This window comes from Leopardus geoffroyi, chromosome D1 (genome assembly GCF_018350155.1).
Source record: "Leopardus geoffroyi isolate Oge1 chromosome D1, O.geoffroyi_Oge1_pat1.0, whole genome shotgun sequence".
Lineage (NCBI taxonomy): Eukaryota > Metazoa > Chordata > Mammalia > Carnivora > Felidae > Leopardus > Leopardus geoffroyi.
This window is the reverse complement of record NC_059329.1, coordinates 43,820,197-43,842,044: the sequence shown is the minus strand read 5'-3', so window position 1 is coordinate 43,842,044 and position 21,848 is coordinate 43,820,197. Positions and strand designations below refer to the sequence as shown.

The following is a 21,848-nucleotide window of genomic DNA, read 5'->3' as shown; positions in this document are numbered from 1 at the left end:
TCATGAAGATATACGAACTGTAACAAACAAGCCCCCAGTGTTAGTTGTCTAACCTGATGAAAATTGATCACTTGCTCACACCAAGTCCAGTTTCGATCTTAATAGTTGGTGAGTGGCCTTTTATGTGGCTATTTTAGTGATTCCACTATCCCTCAACTCTCTGATGGCTCTTCTGCATATTCCTGGGAGACAAGAGAAGCAGGTGTTTGGAGAGTCCTATAGGAAAAATATATAGGTCAAACCTGAAGGTGGTCTACCTACTTTCTGCTCATATTTCATTAGCCACAATTCATTTTCAGGGCCACACCTAAATATGAGGTTTGTTGTGCATACAGGAGTTCAAATAAATGGTTTTTTTGAACACACTGAATAGATATATGTTGGGTTTTTCTGTTTGAGACTTTCCCTTTTTTTCCTCTCTAGGATTTACTAATTGCTGAGGGTTTTAGTTTTGGGCTAGGATATCTCACATTGAAGGCTCGATTCTTAATTTACCTTTTCTCACTTGCCATTGCTTTCTTCTTCTCACTCCACTTTCCTATGATATTTTCCCACTTTATCCCATTTTGTACCAGGTAGAAAAATCCATGAAATTCTGTTTTCCCTAGCCATTATATATTCTTCTTTCTCAATGGCATCTCCCAAAATGTATCCCATGATTTATGTGTGAATAATTATTTCTATTAACATGTTTGGTTTGAATGAAGAATCACCTATCTTTTCTTTCCTAACATCTATTATTTCCTCCAATGAGGAGCAACAACATAACTATTTTTCATACAAGCTGCTTGGGCCTACCTACAATTAATTACTCTATTGGGAGAATACTGAGAGGATGGCCTATTCAATAAATACATAAGAGCCAGATTCAGAGCCATGATCCCTCTCACTCACCAATAAGCCTAGGAACATTATGGGCATGTTTCACAAAATTTGTAGCTTAACTGAGTTTACTTTTTAGCATAACTTATTTTAAAATTATGCTAGCAACTGGGTTTCATGTTTTAAGAGGAGAAATAAATATCCTATGTTTATTTATTCAACAAGTATTTATAAAGCATCTGCCACGTGCAGGTACTTCGCAATACACTAGCAATAACTAGTGAATATGATGCAGATCCTTCTGTCTTGGCACTTACAGTGTAGCTAAGAACTGGACCATGAATAAGTAATTATAATCCAAAGAAAGTAAATGATTAAAAAGAGAAGTGTGTTATTAAATAGAGGGACCTAACCAAGTGTTTATTTTTAGAGAAACTTTGATGATTTGATATTCTCAAGATGAGTTGGGGTAGGTAAGATAAAGTGGAAAGAATAAAAAGGGGAAAATTACAAATTCTTTCCAATATCCTAACATAATAACCTTAGAAATTCACAGAGAGTCCTGTAATTAATAACAACTGCTTATATCAATAGCTCTACTCTTTCAGTTCCTAAAATCTTTTCACATCCATTATCTTAATTACTCCTCTCAAAAGCTTTATACCATCTTTATTATTACATTTATTTTGGAGATGAGGGAACTGAGATTCAGAATAATTTGACAAGGTCACACAGATAATAGGTAGCAAAATTGGATCATCAACAGGGGAGGTCATGTCCCCAAGTCTTTCAAATAGAGAGACCAAGTTTTAGAGGAAGCAGAGAGTAGTGATTAATAGACTACTTGGGTTAAAACCCTGATACTATCACTTAATAGCCAGATGATTTTTGGTAAGTTTAACATGTCTTTACTTGACATTTCTCATTTAAAAAGTGAAGATAATCACAACACCTTCCTTGTGTGTTGTTACAAGGATGACATGAGTTAACATTTGTAAATTACTTACAACAGTCTCTGTGATGGGAAAATTTCATTAAATAATAAAGTCCCTGACTTGCATGCTGATGCACAGTTTCATTTTCTAGCTCTACATACAAACTAAATTCTAAATAATGGAGTAGACTAGTATTTTAGGTTTCCAGTAGACAAAAGTTGTTTCAGACAAGTATTAGTCCTAAGCTGAGTTGGCATCCAAAGTGTAACAACATGATGATAGTTTCTATTTAAAATGACTTAAAAATCAACCTTTGAGACACAATTAAACCCTTCTATATGAAATTTATGGTCAAATTGGTTTCCGTACAACACCCAGTGCTTATCCCAGCAGGTGCCCTCCTCAATGCCCATCACCCACCTTCCTCTCTCTCCCACCCCCCCCCATCAACCCTCAGTTTATTCTCAGTTTTTAAGAGTCTCTTATGGTTTGCCTCACTCCCTAACTTTTTTTCTCCTTCCCCTCCCCCATGGTCTTCTGTTAAATTTCTCAGGATCCACATAAGAGTGAAAACATATGGTATCCGTCTTTCTCTGTATGACTTATTTCACTTAGCATAACACTCTTTAGTTCCATTCATATTGCTTCAAAAGGCCATATTTCATTCTTTCTCATTGTCACGTAGTATTCCATTGTATATATAAACCACAACTCTTTATCCATTCATCAGTTGATGGACATTTAGGCTCTTTCCATAATTTGGCTATTGTTGAAAGTGCTGCTATAAACATTGGGGTACAAGTGCCCCTATGACATGCAATTAAACCCTTCTACAGACTTCTGAAATTCATTAAGAGAATTCAATTTGACAGAAACAAATATTGGGCTTAAGGAGGTGAACATCTGGCCTTATATATTGGTGGCACTACCAGAATCCCAGCTTTCACTGTGTTTTATGGCAGGGATTTGATTGATCCAGCTAACTGTAAACCATTTGAAGGAAGCTTGTAAGGTACTCATCCAAGAAAAGAGGGAGAGTAGGAATCACCAGTATAGAAGCTTCTCTACCCTGAAAGAGAATATTATGGAAAACTGGGCTGGATCAGATGCCTCAGCTTTTTCATTGAAAAGAATTAAGGGAAACAAGGGTACTGCTGGAACTAGAAGAGATGTACTGTCATCTCAGAGATTTTATATTTTAGTACAACTGATAGCTCTATATCAACTAAAAACGCATAACAAAATGATTAGGAGCAGACCTTTGAAATCTGGTAGATAGCCCAAATCCTGGCTCTGCCACTTATCAGTTGAATGATTTTGGATAAACCATGGATTCTTATTGTGCCTTAGTTTCACCACCTGAAAGTTGGCTTAATGATGCTATTTACAGAGTTACTAAGAGGATTAAGTTCCATAAGAACATAAGGAAACACTTAGCCTAGTGCCTACCACACAGAAGTTGAAAGTGTTGTAATTGTAAAAATCTTTGTGGCCAAGTGGTAACTAAGCAGTAACAAAGGCAAATAAAATATATGAATCAGGAGCACCTGGGTGGCTCAGTCGGTTGAGCGTCCTACTTTGGCTCAGGTCATTATCTTGCAGTTCATGAGTTCAAGCCCCACGTCGGGCTCTGTGCTGACAGCTCAGAGCCTGGAGACTACTTCAGGTTCTGTCTGTCTCTCTCTCCCCCTCTCTTTCTGCCTCTCCCCTGTTCATGCTCTCTCTCTCTCTCAAAAATAAGCATTAATTTTTTTAAAAAAATATACGAATATTTCCATTTATAATTAAATTGTGAAGATGACATTTCATCTTATGCAAGCACAAGCCTCTCCTTGAAATTGAAGTTTGAAAATGCAAACCCGTGAAAACCTCGAACACATTTTCAAATGATTTTAATCAAAGGCATCTTAAAAATACCCTTGGTACAGCATAGACAATATAGACAAAAATACTGTAATAGTGTTGTATGGTGACAGATGGTAGTTCCACTTGTGTGAATAGCATAATGTAGAGCTGTGGAATCACCATGTTGAACACCTGAACCTGATACAGCATTGTGTCAACTACCCTTCAATTTAAAAAAAAAAAAAATTACCCTTAGTTTAGTTTTATTTTTTTTAATGTTTCATTTATTTTTGAAAGAGAGTGAGAGAGTGCGAACGGGGGGCGGGGGCAGAGTGAAAGGGAGACGGAGGATCTGAAGCAGACTCTGTGCTGACAGTAGAGGGCTGATGCAGGACTCAAACACACCAACCATGAGATAATGACCTGAGCTGAAGTCGGATGCTTAACTGACTAAGCCAACCAGGCATCTCAAAATTACCCCTAATTTAATATAAGTAGAATCTTTATTAAGTTTTGCTTCCCTAAAACTAACTTTATTTGATGTTAAACTTTTTCATCCATGGCATATGTATGCTCCCGTGCATTTGTTGCAATAATTATTATACACAAATTTATAGATATGAGTGATAAGAAAGACAGAATGGTATAAGGGGAAGAACACGGGATTTGGAATGAGAAAATTAAAGAGATAGTTTTGGCATTAGCCAGTCAAAACACATGTGAACTTTAATCTCATCCAGATTCCACAACCTCTGCATTTGCACTATAAGTATGGTGACCCCTATTCTATCTCCCTTATTTGAGGAACATCCAGTAATGTGTTGGAGCTCTTACCAGCTATGAGAGCTGACAGCATTTTTTTTTTCTCCATTCTTACTCAAAGACATCAAGTTGGTACCTTGAAACTAACAATCATCGGAATATTTACACCATGAAAATTGACAGATGCTACAAAACAGCGTATTCTGCCCCCGTGCCCCATTTCACCTCCAAGATCTGCCTATTAATCTTTGCTAGCACACTACTGGGAATGATACATGAGAATATGTGCCTGGAAGTGTTTTGCAAACTATAAAATATAACACAAATATGTTAAAATATTCATTACAGAAAATTATAGATATATAGGGAATTAGTAACCTGCATATGAAAATACCATTAAATGATCTTGCCTAATTAAAAAGCAAAGCATTAATAAGAAAAAGGACACATTTAAATCACTTGACTTGTATTTTATAGAATTGCACTATCAAATGAAGCCTGTCATGACAGAATGTTATATAGAACTTTAGCAGGGTGACTAACCATCTCTGTTTGCCTAGGATTATGGGATCCTTGTCACATCCAGGACAAGGATTAGCTATATAACTTGCAAAGCCCAATGCAAAATGTAAATATGGAATACCTTGTTCAAAAAATATTAAGAATTTCAAGATAGCAACAGCAGAGCATTAAACCAAGTACAGGCATCTTTGGGCGGGGAACACTCAGCTGCATGCTTATGAAGCTGGTCCTACATATGACACAGGCTTTTCAGTGCTAAACCAAGAACAACCTGGGGCAAACAGGGACTAGGAAGGTTGGTTCCCCTAGCTTTGCTTCAAAACTGGTTAGCATTAGCATTAATATACTAACAAAGTTTTAGCACACCCAAGGAAATACACCAAATGCACCAAGCACTACCAATTCAGTCATAAGTGAAGAACAGGGACAAGAATACAGCTTGAATAACACCTTGTCTATAAAGTTCTTTGTTTCAGTTTGTATAATTCAGCGAACTAAATGGCTCTGCTGTGTAGTTCACTATTCCTGAGTCTTTCCAGGATATAGGATATAGACCTAGAATATAGAAAGCCATTGTAAAATTTTACCTTAAAATAAGTTTCAGACAAATTTTAAATGAATAAATGGACAATTGATGTGTAAGATCATTCTATGGATGTGTTCATAAAGTAGAGATAAGATCTGAGAAATGCTGAAAAAAATCATTGGATGGTATGAATTATATATATGCTGCATATTTGTAACATGTATGTAAAGAAAATGATTACATATGTTCATGTACACGTAAAACACACACACACACACACACACACACACACACACACACACACACACATTGAGGTTCCTAACAGGAGAAATTAGTCTGATATTTAAAGTTACAAACAATTTAAATTTTTTTTTTTTTCAACGTTTATTTATTTTTGGGACAGAGAGAGACAGAGCATGAACGGGGGAGGGGCAGAGAGAGAGGGAGACACAGAATCGGAAACAGGCTCCAGGCTCTGAGCCATCAGCCCAGAGCCTGACGCGGGGCTCGAACTCACAGACCGCGAGATCGTGACCTGGCTGAAGTCGGACGCTTAACCGACTGCGCCACCCAGGCGCCCTAAAGTTACAAACAATTTAAAGTGATGACACATGAAATAATTCTCCTGCTCTCCTTTATTGAGTTTATGGAGATGACTATGACTAAGTATCCACTATTGTCTTTGTGCAAACGATGCAAATAATTAGAGCAGTGGTTCTCAAACTTTGGTGTGCATTAGAATTACCTGAAAGACTTGTTTTGACACAAATGGTGAAACCCACTGACTTTCTGATTCAATAGTTCTCTGGTATGGCTAGAGGATTTGCATTTCTGACAAATTTATAGGTGATGCTGCTCGCTCTGGGACTGTATTTTGGAGAACCACAGAAATTGTCAAGCATTTGTGAACTTAACTATCATCTAATAATTACATGTTACATTGCTGCATTCACTGTTGTTGGAGGAATTAAAAGTATTTTCTAATAAACATAAATGCTAATTAATTACATTTATGGCTGTAGAGCTAGTACTTTATTTGAGAAAGCCTGAAATTGGATTGAAAGTTAATGCTTCCATTGTATCTAGGGACTTGCTTAGAGCCAAGATCTTTTTTTGATCTGCAATATTATATTTCTGCTACAAGTAATTTAAATTATAAGCCTTTTAAAAGTACTCAGCATCAATTACTACCCCCTAACATCATTGTGTGTAACCTCGTGAGGCTATGCACTTTATAGATCCTGAATTAAGTTGCATATTAGGAGAGTAATCAGGGGAAATATAGCCAGGGGGGCATAACAGTCATGTCGCTTCAATCTTCACATGCCCTAATGTACATTTTTCTATCGTTCTGCTTTCTTTTCTCCAATTATATCACTGAAACTCTAAGAAATATTAAAATAGATTTGAGATGCACTTAAAATGAAATTAAATCAAATAAAGATACTCTGTTCTGAAGATTTGACTACGTACTTTCTCACATATCAAAATCTACCAGACATGATAAAGTGTAACATCTATAACCCAGGTTCCTAGAAAGAAGCATCGGAATTAAATTAGATACATGTAAAAATGTCCATCCAGTGCCTGCCACATAGTAATTGCTAGACTTTTTTAAACGTCATTTTCAAGTGTGCATGTTGAAGAAGTTATCAGCATGAAAATATTTTAAGTCAGAAGTGTGTGGTGTAGGATTTCAAAGGCAGAAGCATTTTTGGACTGTCAGGATATAGGAAGAGAAAATTTCAAGTGAAGAGAATAATATAGTCAGAGGTAAAGTTTTTAAATTGTGAGCTCAAGTTTAGAGGATGGAAAGCAATTTAGCCTAAACCAGCGAATTTCAACCCTGGTTGCGCATTAGAATCACTTGGGTGTTTTAAAATTCCAAGTGCCTGAGCCCCCACTCTATACCAATTAAATCTGAATCTCCAGGGGTCAGAGATAGGCTTCAGTCAAAAACAAACAAACAAACAGAAAAAGTCTCCAGAGTACTTTCGAGGAGGAAACAAAAGAGAAAAATCATGGATTGACAAGCTGAAGTTTCGTACTGTTATGATCAGCCAGAAACTGTGTTTATTAATTTCCCGTAGGAACACAACACGCAGTTTTGAAGGCTTAACACAGAGTAATTTGGGCAACCGTCACTGCCCTTCACAAAGAACTTTGAGCCATTTTGGCATCTGTGACTGCTAACAAGGTCCCTGCTGACTTATTAGACTTCCCATCATGGGGGATCCTTGGACAAGAGTGAAACAGTGACACATCCTGCACCTTGCTCTTAGTAGATGGAAATAGCAAGCTCATAAATTCATTTTGTAGTCCATAGTAAAAACAGGCTTCCAAGGTGTATCAAGTCAGCACAGATACAACCCAACCACAGTGTAGAGGAAAAAAAAACCCACAGGTTTGAAGAGCTATATTCGATTCCTTGATTCCCTAAATTACTAGCTTGAATGTAGGTGTGTTAACTAATAGACATGTAACTTCTATAAACTTGATTTCTCATCTGTAAATTGGGACAATGATGTTATTTATAATAACAGGTCACCCTGGGGTTCAAATGAGATCACCTATGTAAAAGATATTTCAAAAGCTTCAAGTATAAATTGTTATTATTTGGTGCCTAGAATTTCCTCTTTGACTTGCTCTTCCAAAAGAGAATTAAAATCTCAGCAAGAGAATCTATTGATATTGGTATAATCCTTTCTTATTTTTCCAAAGTGATTTACTGACAAAATAATGAATTGTGTGAAGAAGTAAAATAGAAAATCATTTATTCAAAATTTCATAGTATTCACATCCATGACATTTTTCTCTGTTTTGTCTCTTAACAAGCAGCAGAGTAGAGCGTTCTGATGGTCCCTTAAGATTTTATGGAGAGAAATGTATGTTTCTTATTCCCAATCTCTATAGAATGGTATAAGTGAGGGAATGAAACATATTTTATATCTGGTTTTCTTTTAAATACCAAGATGTGAGAGTCTCTGTCTTTGTGGAAAATCAAAGCAAAAGATTTGGTTCCTACGTATAAGGCATTTCTAGTCTATTTCAAGAGACAAGATGTACACAGTTCATTTAAGAGTTAATATAGTAACATGATCTATATTAATAATCGAGTACCTGTCACAGGAGGTCAGATATTTGCTCAGTCTGTATCTTTGAACTATTTCTGAGCATGTATCACAATATTCTGACAAATTCCATATGCTTCTTATTCAGATGTCCTTTCTGAATAACTTTGGAGGCTTTCCCAGATTCAGTATCTGGAAAATTAGCCAAAGAAGCGAGTAAAGAAACACAAGCCTCACTGAGAACACTGTTAGAATGGCAATCCTACTTTCTTTTTTTTTTAATATGAAATTTATTGTCAAATTGGTTTCCATACAACACCCAGTGCTCCTTCCAACAGGTGCCCTCCTCAATGCCCATCACCCACCCTTCCCTCCCTCTCATTCCCGATCAACCCTCAGTTTATTCTGTTTTTAAGAGTCTCTTATGGTTTGCCTCCCTCCCTCTCTTTTTTTTCCTTCCCCTCCCCCATGGTCTTCTGTTAAGTTTCTCAGGATCCACATAAGAGTGAAAACATATGGTATCTGTCTTTCTCTGTATGACTTAATTCACTTAGCATAACTCTTTCCAGTTCCATCCATGTTGCTACAAAAGGCCATATTTCATTCTTTCTTATTGCCAAGTAGTATTCTATTGTGTATATAAACCACAATTTCTTTATCCATTCATTGTGAGGAAGATGGCGGTGTAGGGGGATGCTGGGTTCAATCCTACTTTCTAAGATCACTCTAATGTTGGATAAAGGCAAGCAGCAGTCAGGTTTCTGTAGAGCAAAGGAGTTTAGGAAGGGGAGAGGTGTCGGGTGCTGGGATGGGTCCTGATGGTGGGGAGTTGTGGCAAAAGAGACTTTCCTGCAGGGGGAGTACCCCCATATTCTTGGCCAGTCCTCTCATGATGACCACCCATTGTTCAAATGCAATGAACTGATAGAAGTGACAGGTACTACTCAGGAAGCATTCATTTGTGCCAGATTCTATACTAGAAGCTTCACACCTGCTACAGAATTATTCCTCATTAGAATCCAGATAGGCATTAATTATTCCCTCTCTTACCAATGAAGAAACTGAGTCTCAAAAAAAATTTAACTTGACAAAGGTCATACTTTTGGTAAGAAATATAGAATTTAAAGCTGGGATTGCATAATTCTAACAATCTTTTCTCTATAGCAGTATATTCAAACGGGATAGACACACTACTGCAGGTTCACTAAGACTTTCTACAGGGTACATGTTACAGAGAGTGTTAAGCAAATTTATTTCCAGGTCCTCCTCCCAAGAACATTGTTCTAAAATCAATCTTAAATGGAAAGGCTCCCGAAGGTTCTCCTTTACCTCTGCCCCATATACAATCCTATTTCCTACTTTTCACAAGAAAAACCTTCTCACACATCCTGAATCCGTACTCAACAGAACACATTATCAGAAGGGGTAAAAACTTACAGGGTGTCAAACAGATAGAAAATTCAAAATATTGGTGCCAGTGTTGCTAAAGGGCATGACTTTAATGACTAGGTAGCAAATGTCTTGCAAGTTGAGTGATTTGTAAATAAATTCATAATTTATAAGATTGCTTTCATGAAAGAATTCTTGGTTGAGTTACAGCTGATGGATCAGATTATTTGATGATGGATTAGTGTGTCATTTTTGGCATATAACTAAAATAGAGTTAAAATAATTAAGTGAAATTACTCTAAAACCTCTTTTGTTTCCATGTAGTTATTTTTGAGAACAAAATTTTCTCAGGACCTACATTTAGTTTCTGAAATTTAGAATAGAATGTATGCTAAGCTTTATCCTTTGGGGTATTAATCCATGGATAGCTGAATTAATTTTTAATTAATGATCTTTCACCAATATTATTAAGAAATAAATTTTCACTAAAATTTTACCTTTTTATATTTAATATTTTATAAAGCAGTTTAATATATTTATGTGATTTTGATAGGTTGCTATGGCTAAAATGTTTAATGATAAATTAACCCATTTTATTTTATTTATTTTTATTTTTTTTTAATATTTATTTTTGAGACAGAGAGAGACAGAGCATGAACGAGGGAGGGTCAGAGAGAGGGAGACACAGAATCTGAAACAGGCTCCAGGCTCTGAGCTGTCAGCACAGAGCCCGACGCGGGGCTCGAACTCACGGACTGCGAGATCATGACCTGAGCCGAAGTCGGCCGCTTAACCGACTGAGCCACCCAGGCGCCCCTTAACCCATTTTAGATTAATACTTACATGAAATTTTTAAAGACAATTTTAATTGTATACCTATTTTAATTGCAAAAAAGTTTTTTTTCTTTAAATCAAGCATAACTTATATAACATTTAGTATGTTTGTAAGGGAAAGTAGAACAAAAATATGATATGAAGTCAAAAAAGAAAACCTCATAAATTTTCAGGCGATAATGGAGTTTGTTTAGGTATTTTTGATATGGATGATAGTGAATAAGATGGATGTATTTTTAAAAAGTGGTACTAATTTTTTAGTTTTAAATTTGTGCTATTTGCAATATCTCTGAAGTTATAACCTCTGAAAGTATTTACAATTATGATTAAAATAATCTGGAATCTACTTAAAAATATGTGAGAGCACATATAAAATGTGTTTTTAAAACTTTCATTTGGTGCTTCTTAAGGATAATAGCTTAAAGACTATTGATCTACAGAAGTTTGTCCTCCATGATATGTAATTTATTGCTACATAAGATACATTCAAGAGCCTAAGCTCTAGAATAAAACAAGCTTGTGTCCCAACTTTAATTTCTCTTATTTATTTTTTAACTGTACACAAGTTACTTTACTTCTCTAAGCCCCTTTTTTTTCAAGTCTATGTAATGGAGATGATAAAGATACCTAATTTGTAGGATCACTCTGAAAAGTATAAGAAATTTGTCATGTCAAGCTCTTAGAAAAATCCCTGCATATAGTAAGGGATACACACACACACACACACACACACACACACACACACAGACACACACACACACACACACAATGTATATAATCATAAAAGTTTCACAGACAAGAGGGGATGGAAGTGTATGTTCTTAGGCTAAGCTTCCAGTGAGTGCAGGGCTCAGGATGGTCTCTGAGAATGAGTACAAAAAGCTCAAAAGAAAAGAAAAAAGTCACAAACTGAGGGGCAGAAATACTGTGAGCCACAGTGGTGGAAGAGCAAAAAGCAGTGAATGTGAAAGTCAAGGGTTGCACCTTTAAAAATGAAGAGGTTTGGGCATCTGGGTGGTTCATTAGTTAAACGTCTGACTTGATTTCCACTCAGGTCATGATCTTGTGGTTCATGAGTTTGAGTCACTCCTTGGGCTCTGAGCTGGCAGTGCAGAGCCTGCTTGGTATTCTCTCTCTCTTTCTGTCCCTCCCCTGCTCATGTTTCTCTCTCTCTCTCTCTCTCTCCCTCCCTCAAAATAAATAAATAAACTTTAAAAAATGAAGAGTTTGACAAGAAAATAAACCTAGATGCACAAAATTAGCTAGAACTCCCCTGCCCAAATCATATTGCCTCCACTGTGTGTATCTACCTTTACCACCACCACCACCATCATCACCATCATCATCATCATCATCATCATCATATGACAGTTTCTGTTTGTTTGATATTTCCAAATTCTGAAATTTAATAATACGCCCTTAGCCATATTGCCCCAAATAGGTTGCTATTTTACAATTTAACTTTGATAAATTAACTTCTTTGTATGGTTCTGAATCTGAGTTTTATTTATGTTTTATGTTTTGTCTGCATGGACTCTAAAATATCTTACTCTTGCTCTTCCCAGGTGCTGTAGGAGAGAGAACACAAAATAACAAGAGCTCAGATCTACAAGATCTATATCTTAACTGATATAGGTTAAAATCCCAACTCTTCCAGTGCCTGTGTAGCCTAGGAAAATTCAACTTCACTGAGACTCAGTTCTCTCTTCTTTCCAATGGGGAAAATAATTTGTAATTGGCAGAGTTGCTATAAAGGTTGGCGGACATATGCTGCCAAAAGCATTTAGCACAGTTAATATTCTGAAAATAATATCTCTCATCCTTATTATATTCCCACTGTTAGTATTTCTGATGCAATGAAGGGAACCATTTAATGGAGTCTTGATCAACTTTGAAATGGGTAGCTTGCAAAATCTAGCACATCTAGGATGACCTGATGATGTCCCCCATACTGTGATGCAGAAGGTCACACATCTCATGTTTCCTCTGGAACCAGAAACCAAAATTAAAAGTAACCTCCAGAACTGGAAAGCAAGGAGACACATAACAGGCTGGAAAGATCTGCTCTAAGTGAACGTGACCATGCTAATTATTATAAAAAGTTCTTACTACTCTTCAGTATCCAGAGGAGAAATAATAGGCAGAAGCATCAGGAGGGCATACAACTGGCTCCACCTAGTCCATCTGGTTAATCAGTCCACCGTCCCCAGATTAATACCCTTAAATTCCACCAAGATTTATTAAATGTAAAGAATCCTACTACAGCATGAATTTTATTACTTTGAATGAAGCTCTCAAATGTAGTTGTAAACTAAATGAGATAATCACTGAGATTTTCAACTACCAGGGCCAACTGATTTTTTCTTTTCAATTTTCTTTTTACCAACAGGATTTGCTAGTCCACTTACTGGGATAGCAGATGCCTCTCAAAGCAGCATGCACAATGCCTTGCACATCTATATGAATGGAACGATGTCTCAGGTACAGGGATCTGCCAATGATCCCATTTTTCTTCTTCACCATGCATTTGTTGACAGGTTGGTTGACACTTTTTCACAAATTATGTGCTTATTGGTATTAAATGTAGTAGGACTTTAGCTATTATATAAAAGCTAAGAAATTATGGTACTTTGTTGTCTCAGATCGGATTCTCACACAAAAAGACCCTAACGTAAGGAGTTGGATGCAAATGTTTTCATTTAAGTGTTTTATTGAAGAGAAACCAGTAAGGGTGTGGGTAAAGCAGGATAAGAAGGGGAAAAAAGCCAAATGAGATATAATGTCAGTTGAAATCCCAGACTCAGCCAGATTTTGATAGTGTAAAGCAAACCCCAACTTGTCCTGCCTTAACATAAGAAAACTAAGTTTTTTGCATTACCATATCAAATAGTCATTGGTTACAGGTTTCCCTGAGGTAGCAGTTGTAAAGGTCCCAGGCACTAGTCCATTCCAGACAGGCTATATGGCTCCAGTACCCAAGGGCAGTCTTCTGAAGGTTGCACAGTCCTCTGGTTAGGAGGAAAGCATGTAAAAGCAGAGAGGTGGGCACACAAGGCTGGCACAAGGGATCTAAGGCCATCTGGGCAGGACACAAATATGCTACATTTCTCTTCAATATATATATTTTTTTCTCTCTGGCGGTATTATTGTTATTTCTTCTTTTCCAACCTCAGACCCTCACATAGAAACAGATAGAGTTTTTGATCTCAACCTTGGTCTGAGCATTATATGATTAATTCTCCAGACATGATGCACTATGGCTCACCCATCTTCTTTAATGTGATTTAATTCTCCTGGAGCCTTTTGCACCCTTATTAACCCTCTTCCATTACATGTGCAATACCTTATCCATAAAGATTTTAGATTTAATCACAGGTGATGATAGCAGAAGAGAAAGTACATAGAGGAAGGTCAGCTTTCTGTTTCTGGAATTCTTCAAGAAGAGAGGAGGAAATAAAGCACTGAACCATGACAGATGAATATAGGACTCTTTTTTTTTTTTTTTTTTTTTTTGGTCCTCTCTCAGGTAATTTTCTCACAACAGCCAATGAGTAAAGGGCACAGATTTATAGCTGCCATTAAGGTAATACTTTCCTTCTCTTTGTTAAATATAATAAGTTCTATTTTTCCTGTCTTAAAGAAACTGAAACTGAAAATTAGATGTTTTGCTATATTATCACCATTTCTAACCCACTCATTTTCCCAGGAGTATGGACATAATAACAGTTAAGAAAGTGACCACTATGAGAGCCTGCGCACCTCAGTCAGTTAAGCTTCCCACTTAGGCTCAGGTCATGATCTTATGGTGCATGGGTTGGAGCCCCACATCAGGCTCTGTGCTGACAGCTCAGAGGCTGGGGCCTGCTTCGGATTCTGTGTCTCCCTCTCTTTCTGCCCTTCTCCACTTATACTCTGTCTCTCTCTCTCTCAAAAATAAAGAAAACATTTTTAAAAAATGACCACTAGGATGGAAGATTATTAGGCATATTTTTATTGCCTTCGTGACTACTCTATTATAGGAATTAAGTAATATCCCCAGTCAAGTTTTATTTGAAATCAGTTTTTAAGTAAGTGTATAAGCACCAAAATTTTGATATCAATATATCATAACTACCTATACCCATATAGAAAGAAGGAAGAAGAACACTTAGAAAAACATCTTACCAGAAAAGATATATTGAACACTTTTTATGAAGTCATTTTTATATCATATTGTCCTTGTGAATTTTGGGCATTTTTTGATCTTTAGTGCCCCATGAAGTTAAAGAATTCTAGATTTCCTAGACACATTGATGCCCTAGGCAAGAAATAAGCAAACTATGGATTATGGCCAAATCTGTCTCCTGCCTTATTTGTATTTAAGGATTTACCGGAACACAGCCACATCATTCATTTATATTGTCTATGGCTGCTTTCATGCTACAAGGACAGAATTGAGTAGTTGTGACTGAGGCCATATGGCCCACAAAATGGAAACTATTTAGTTTCTGGCCCTTTACAGAAAAAGTTTGCTGACCCCTGACAAACCACAGAATTCTATATTTATATACGAGAAAACAGTTAAAAAAACAGTTGATCTGTGGCTAGCTTGCTTTTATCTGTATTTATAGAAAATACTATAATTGAATTCAGTGTCTGAAGGCATGTTTGCTTAACATAGATAAGGCCATTATGCAGATATATGGCTTTTAGGCCATTTTGCCACCATGAAAATTAAAATTTAAAATTTTCTGTCCTCTTAGAATTCTCTGCTAATCCTTACTATTAGATATCTGTATAGTTATTAAAATAACTTAAAAATAATAAGCAAATAGGGGCACCTGAGTGGCTCAGTTGGTTGAGTGTCTGACTCTTGATTTTAGCTCAGGTCATGATCCCAGGATTTTGAGGTCAAGCCCTGTGTCAGACTCTGTGCTGACAGCGTGGATTCTCTTTCTCTCTCCGTCTGCCCCACCCCTCTCAAAGAAGAAGAAGAAGAAGGAGGAGGAGGAGGAGGAGGAGGAGGAGGAGGAGGAGGAGGAGGAGAAGGAGAAGGAGAAGGAGAAGAAGAAGAAGAAGAAGAAGAAGAAGAAGAAGAAGAAGAAGAAGAAAATGGCAAAGTAGTTTCTCATTCAGCCCACAGAGCTAAGCTGATGAAGATTCTGCAGAGGGAGAGGGAAGAAAAAGCACCATCGTGAAGGATAGACACCTGTGGATTGCCACAGAATATTATAACACCTGAGTTTTCCTGTCAAGTCTCTTCTCAATCAGATGGTTGATTCACTGCCATTCAACTATTCACAAATATATTTATTGGCTACCTACTATGTGCTGAGTATATTTGCCCAAATATTCCACATTCTTTCCTGCCTCTATGCATTGTCTACACCGTTCTTCAAACCTGGAACATATTTTCCTTCAGTTACCTAATTTTTATACAATCTTCAAGACTAGTTACAACTTTTACCTCCTCCATAAAGTCTACCCAGACCATTCCTGTCTGTAGCCATCTCTCCCCTCCAGAGCGTCTTGGTGCCAGCCCACACTGGCTAGCAAGATCTAATATGCACATCTTTTCCCAACTTTGCTTTAGTGACCTCAAGCTAAGTCTGAAACTAGCCATGGTAGGAGTAGTTATACCATGAAATTGGCAAATGCTACAAATTGAGGCTTTTATATTGAGAGCTGGTTGTTAAATAATGACCAGCACACCACTGCTTCCATCTATTAACTCACATCATGTTCTCTCTTTACCCTTTATTTTAAACACATCATTTATATCGTTCTTGATTATGTTGTTACTCATTTGTGCTTTGTGAACTAGCTAATAGTCAGACCCATGCCTTGTATTATATTTGTTTTTTTCAGAGTGTTTTGTCTATCATATTACTAGCCAGTATATAATTAATTTCTATCAAATGAACAAACTATTGAGAACAAACTTAGCATGCCACATTTGCCACAGCTACAAAAGGGACTACAGAGAAGACATTTTAACTGAAGGAATTTGTTTTACAAGCCTTAAAAAGCGAAACATAATCATCATTTAATGCTATGAATAGGTCTTAAATTTTAGCATGTTTCTAGACCATTTGACCTGGTTCTAGGCACTGAAGAAACAATAATGAGACAGGATCGCTGGGCTGAAAAAGCATAGTGTAGTGGGAAATATAAACCAGTAAACAACTATAGTATGTCCTTATTCATGCACAATTATGGGAGACATTCTTAGAAAGCTACATAAAAGGATGGTAGAAGAGGTGAGCCCTGAAGAGTGGCAAGCCCACACAACAAGAATGAATAGTCAAGGATCAGGAGCACAATTCTTGTCTCATTGAAATCAGTCACAAATGACAAGTATACACGGAAGAAGAAAATGTAAGTTTGCCATCGAAAACATGGAAAGAAGCCTCAAACCTCATGTGAAGAGAAACTCGTGAGATTCCAGTGGCCAAGCAGTCTGTCATCAAAATGTACCAGTGTCGGGGCACCTGGGTAGCTCTGTCGGTTAAGCATACAACTCCTGACTTAGGTTCAGGTCATGTTTTTGTGGTTCGTGGATTTGAGTCTCTGCTCTGTCAGTGCAGAGACTGCTTGGGATTCTCTCTCTCCCTCTCCCTCTGCCCCTCTTCTTCTCATGCTCTCTCTCTCTCTCTCTCAAAATAAATAAATAAACTTTTATTTATTTATTTTTAAAAACATTTTTTTTTAATGTTTATTCATTTTTGAGAGGCACGGAGAGACACAGCATGAGCGGAGGAGGGGCAAAAAGAGAAGGAGACACAGAATCCAAAACAGGCTCCAGGCTCTGAGCTGTCAGCACAGAGCCTGACACAGGGCTCGACCTCATAAACCATGAGATCATAACCTGAGTCAAAGTCAGACACTCAACAGACTAAGCCACCCAAGCGCCCCAATAAATAAGTAAACTTTAAAAAATATGTGCCAATGTTGGAAAAATAAAGACTTAAGGTAATTCCAATTCCATCACTTAAAAAAAAATCAGAGAATGGATTTAATATTATAGTTTTAAAAGATGATATACATTTGGTTTTTACTGTATTCAAGGCACTACTCTAAACTCTTTGTAAGTTCTATTTCATTCAGTTCACACCAACAAGTCTGTAACACAGGTTCTAGTATTGTCCCTACTTTATAGATTTTATATGTATGTGTGTGTGTATATATATATATACACACACACATACATACATACACACACACACACACACATATATGTGCGTGTGTGTGTGTATATATATATATGGATTTAATGTACAGAACACAGATTATATAGCTGGTAAAGGACACAGTTGAGAGTTAAACAATGTAGTCTTACTATAGAAACAGGTTCTTCACCACGATGGGCAAATTCCTTGGATATATGAAACATAAGTGTCCTTCTGATTGCTCTTAGATTGAGGATAAATCATGATCATTAAAAGATAATTCGTTCATCAAACATTTAAAATTTTTACTATATTCCATATGCCATGCCAGCTATAATGCCTATTTTATTTGTTGAAATGAATAAAAATCCTGACCTCCGGGTACTTACAGTCTTTCAAACAGGGCAGGAAAAAATTAATAATCATAGCAATGTAGTAGAGCCTATAAAAGAAGTATGAGAGATATATGATTCCACAGAGGAAGAGCCTTGAAAATTAAATGCTTTCTTCAAAAAGGCTATCCTTTGATTTATTTTTGAAGATTAGGAGAAATTAAAGCTATGACAAGGAAGGTAAGGAAATGTATGTCATACTTAGGTAGCAAAATTGGTAAATCATAAGATACAGGAAATCATGTTGAAGAAACTTTATTTAGCCAGGCTGGAGAACAGTTTCCAAAAAGTAGCAGCAAGATTAACATCAGATTTGAGGGCCCTGACCTATTCTTGGCTTCTTTGAAAGACTTCTTTTAAAAACTATATTGAGAGCCAAAGCATAAGAGACTCTTAAAAACTGAGAACAATCTGAGGGTTGATGGGGGTGGGAGGGAGGGGAGGGTGGGTGATGGGCATGGAGGAGGGCACCTGTATGGAAACCAATTTGACAATAAATTTCATATATTTAAAATAAATAAATAAATGAATAAATGAATAAATAAATAAATAAATAAATAAATAAAACTATATTGAAATATTTTACTTTTATTTTTGTTTTCTCTTAAATCGAAGAAAAAAAGATAATATAAGGAGCAGATTAGGGGAAATTAGCTATATCTATTCTGTCATTTAGAAAATTCAGACAAGTACAAAAAGGAACAAATTCACAAATTAAGAGAAGCTTCATTCCACCATTCTGATATACAAAGAATTGTATCTGCACATAATTCTGCACTTTTTTCCTACTTAATAATCTTAGATATATTTCCACATCTGTACATGCAAATCTATTCCTATTTCCCAAAAATAGAGAATGAAAATATTTCCACCACCCTCCCCCCTCACCTGCATGAGATGTCATCAGTCTTCTTGGCCTCTGCTACTCTGAAGAGTAGAAATGTATCCATTTGAATTTCTCTATTTCCTACACATATTATAGATTTTTTCCCTAAAATCTCTTTACATGTTTTGCCATTTTATATTGGGAGAGGATTGTTCTGCATTTTATTAGTAAATTGTATAGATTTTTCATAATATTTTTAAAAGTTAGCCCTTTTATCATAAACATTACAAATATCTCCTGCTTTTTAAAATTATCTTTTAAGTTTTAATAGTATGCTTTTCACTTTAGAAGTTTTTTTGTTGTTGTTATTATTGTTAATGTTTACTTACTTTTGAGACAGAGAGAGAGACAGAGCATGAGTGGAGAAGGGGCAGAGAGGGTAGGAGACACAGAATCTGAAGCAGGCTCCAGACTCTGAGCTGTCAGCACAGACTGCTGGAACAGGGGCTCAAACAGGGGTTGACGTGGGGCTTGAACTCACAAGCTGTAAGATCATGACCTGAGCTGAAGTTAGCAGCCCAACAGATTGAGCTACCCAGGCACTCCAGAAGTTGTTTTTAGCCTTTTTTATTCAGTCTTTTGTTCCTGGCATCAGTGTGTTTACTTTCTTGTTCCTCGGTATTCTTATCTGTAAAAAGAATGGATTGCCATAAAGCTCCAAGGTCCTTTCTGGACTTTACTATACTCTAGATGCTTTTTTTTTTATTCAAGAAATAATAATAGAATGCATTAGCACAATTACAGAGCTTTCATGGGTTTCTTAGTGACAATTTAATCATGCTTCAGTTATGATTAGTAAGTAACTGACAAACAAGTCCAATTCATAATTAATTTTTTTTTCTCTGCCATTCAGAATAAGGTCTGACAAGGGACCCTAGCTGTTCTCAGGTTTGTTTAAAAACCAAAAACAAAAACAAAATCTTTCTGGCAAGAAGAAAGAGTTGAGCGATTATGCTAAAAGAAAGAATATTTTGGAGTGTTATATATTCTTTTTCTCTAAGGAGATCAGATTAGGGGCATGCCAAAAATAGAGGGATTTGAAACTTTAAACCAACACCCATCAAGCAAAGCTGATGTTTAAGCAATGGAATCAGGAGCTTTCATGCTTATAGTTTCCTTGGGAAGGGAGAGGAGCTTTGGTGCCGGATGGTGCCTGGTGGATAAATGTCAGTGCAATAGAAAAGGAGCTTTAGAAATATTTCCTTCTCCTTACTCAAGAAGGACTCACATGGACAAAAAAAAAAAAAAAAAAAAAAAAAAAAAAAAAAGAAAGAAAGAAAGCACATTTCCATGTGCATGCTTTCATTCATCTGTTCATTCAAAAATAAGTACCCTCTTGGTTTTGTGTGCTACGTTAGGCCAAAAGGATGCAGTAGTCATTGAGAACTACTCCTCTCCACCTAATGCTTCCCAGTCCAGTTATGCAAATAACTAAGTAACATAAAACAAAATGTAACCTGTTTAGTAAATCGTGGTTTCATAGGGTAGGGTGTGTGCAAGATAAGAAAAGAGCACCAAAATGCGAGGACCACAAGAGCTGTCCTCTTCAGCCCCTGGGTCTGTGGCACCTTTGCACCATGCCTGGCACAGAGTGGATATTCAGTGAACACCCGTTAGATTCCCTTGTTTGGAATACTCTTCTGACTTGGTGGCTTGATGAAGAATGAGTAGTATTTTGACTTGTGGAATTTTGGTAGTAAAAACATTCAATTCATAGGGACCAAAACAAGAAAGACATAGAAGCATGAGATTCAAGAAACACTTTAGGAAAGAAACGATAGGTAAAAAACACAGAAAATGCTAAAAACACAGCTAAGTGTGTTTGCTGTACACAAAATGTTAAGTACGTCACATGGATTGATTTGTTTAACACTTTGACCAATCCTACCATTTAAATGCCATTATCATCCTTACCTTACACTTAGTTCCTTACAGACTTGAAGCACAGACGTAATCTGTCAGGATATGAACCGATGTTCTTAACCTGTTCTATATGCTTCTTCATAAAGAATTTAGAGAGTTAGCAGAAGAAATGTATATAGAGAGAAAGAATATATACTCTTCGCTCAACAGAGGAACAGGAGCTGCCAGAATAGGTGCTTATTTTGATCACTAGTTGAGAAGCATGGTTAGTGTAGCAGGAGATGATTCCAAGAACAAGTTGGTAAAAAAGAGACTTAGCAAGCTCAAACTGGAGAGAGGTGGGGAGCAGCAGCATGTAGGGGATGTGAAGGGGAACAAACACAGGGTCAAAAATGGAGTAGGGAGGGGTACCTGGGTGGCTCAGTCGGTTAAGCATCTGACTCTTGATTTTGGCTCAGGTCATGATCTCATGGTTCATGGGTTTGAGCCCTGCATCAGGCTCCACAGTGCAGAGCCTGTTTGGGATTCTCTCTCTCCCTGTCTCTCTGCCCCTCTCCGCTCATGCTCTCTCTCTCTCTCTCTCTCAAAATAAATAAATAAACTTAAAAAAAATGGAGTGGGGAGGCTTGCCATTTAGAGTTCCCAGAAGATTAGCCAGCAGTTTTTAACAAATTCTGTCTTTTTTTAAGTTTATTTATTTATTTTGAGAGAGACAGACAGAGCACAAGTGGGGGAAGGGCAGAGAGAGGGAGAGACAAAATGCTAAGAGCTCATAGAACCCGATGCAGAGCTCAAACTCATGAACGGTGAGATCATGACCCAAGCCAGGATCAAGAGTTGGAAGCTTAACCTA

General features: G+C 36.8%; 1 protein-coding gene across 2 annotated transcripts in view; it reads left to right on the top strand.

Annotated features, from left to right (window-relative positions):
- Window positions 1-21,848, top strand: part of TYR (tyrosinase) — a 107,794-nt gene that overhangs the window by 33,611 nt on the left and 52,335 nt on the right. For both annotated transcript variants that reach the window (XM_045483675.1, XM_045483676.1), the window contains exon 3: window positions 13,096-13,243. In XM_045483675.1, the coding sequence (XP_045339631.1) occupies window positions 13,096-13,243 (148 nt within the window). The remainder of the gene's footprint in view (window positions 1-13,095; window positions 13,244-21,848) is intronic.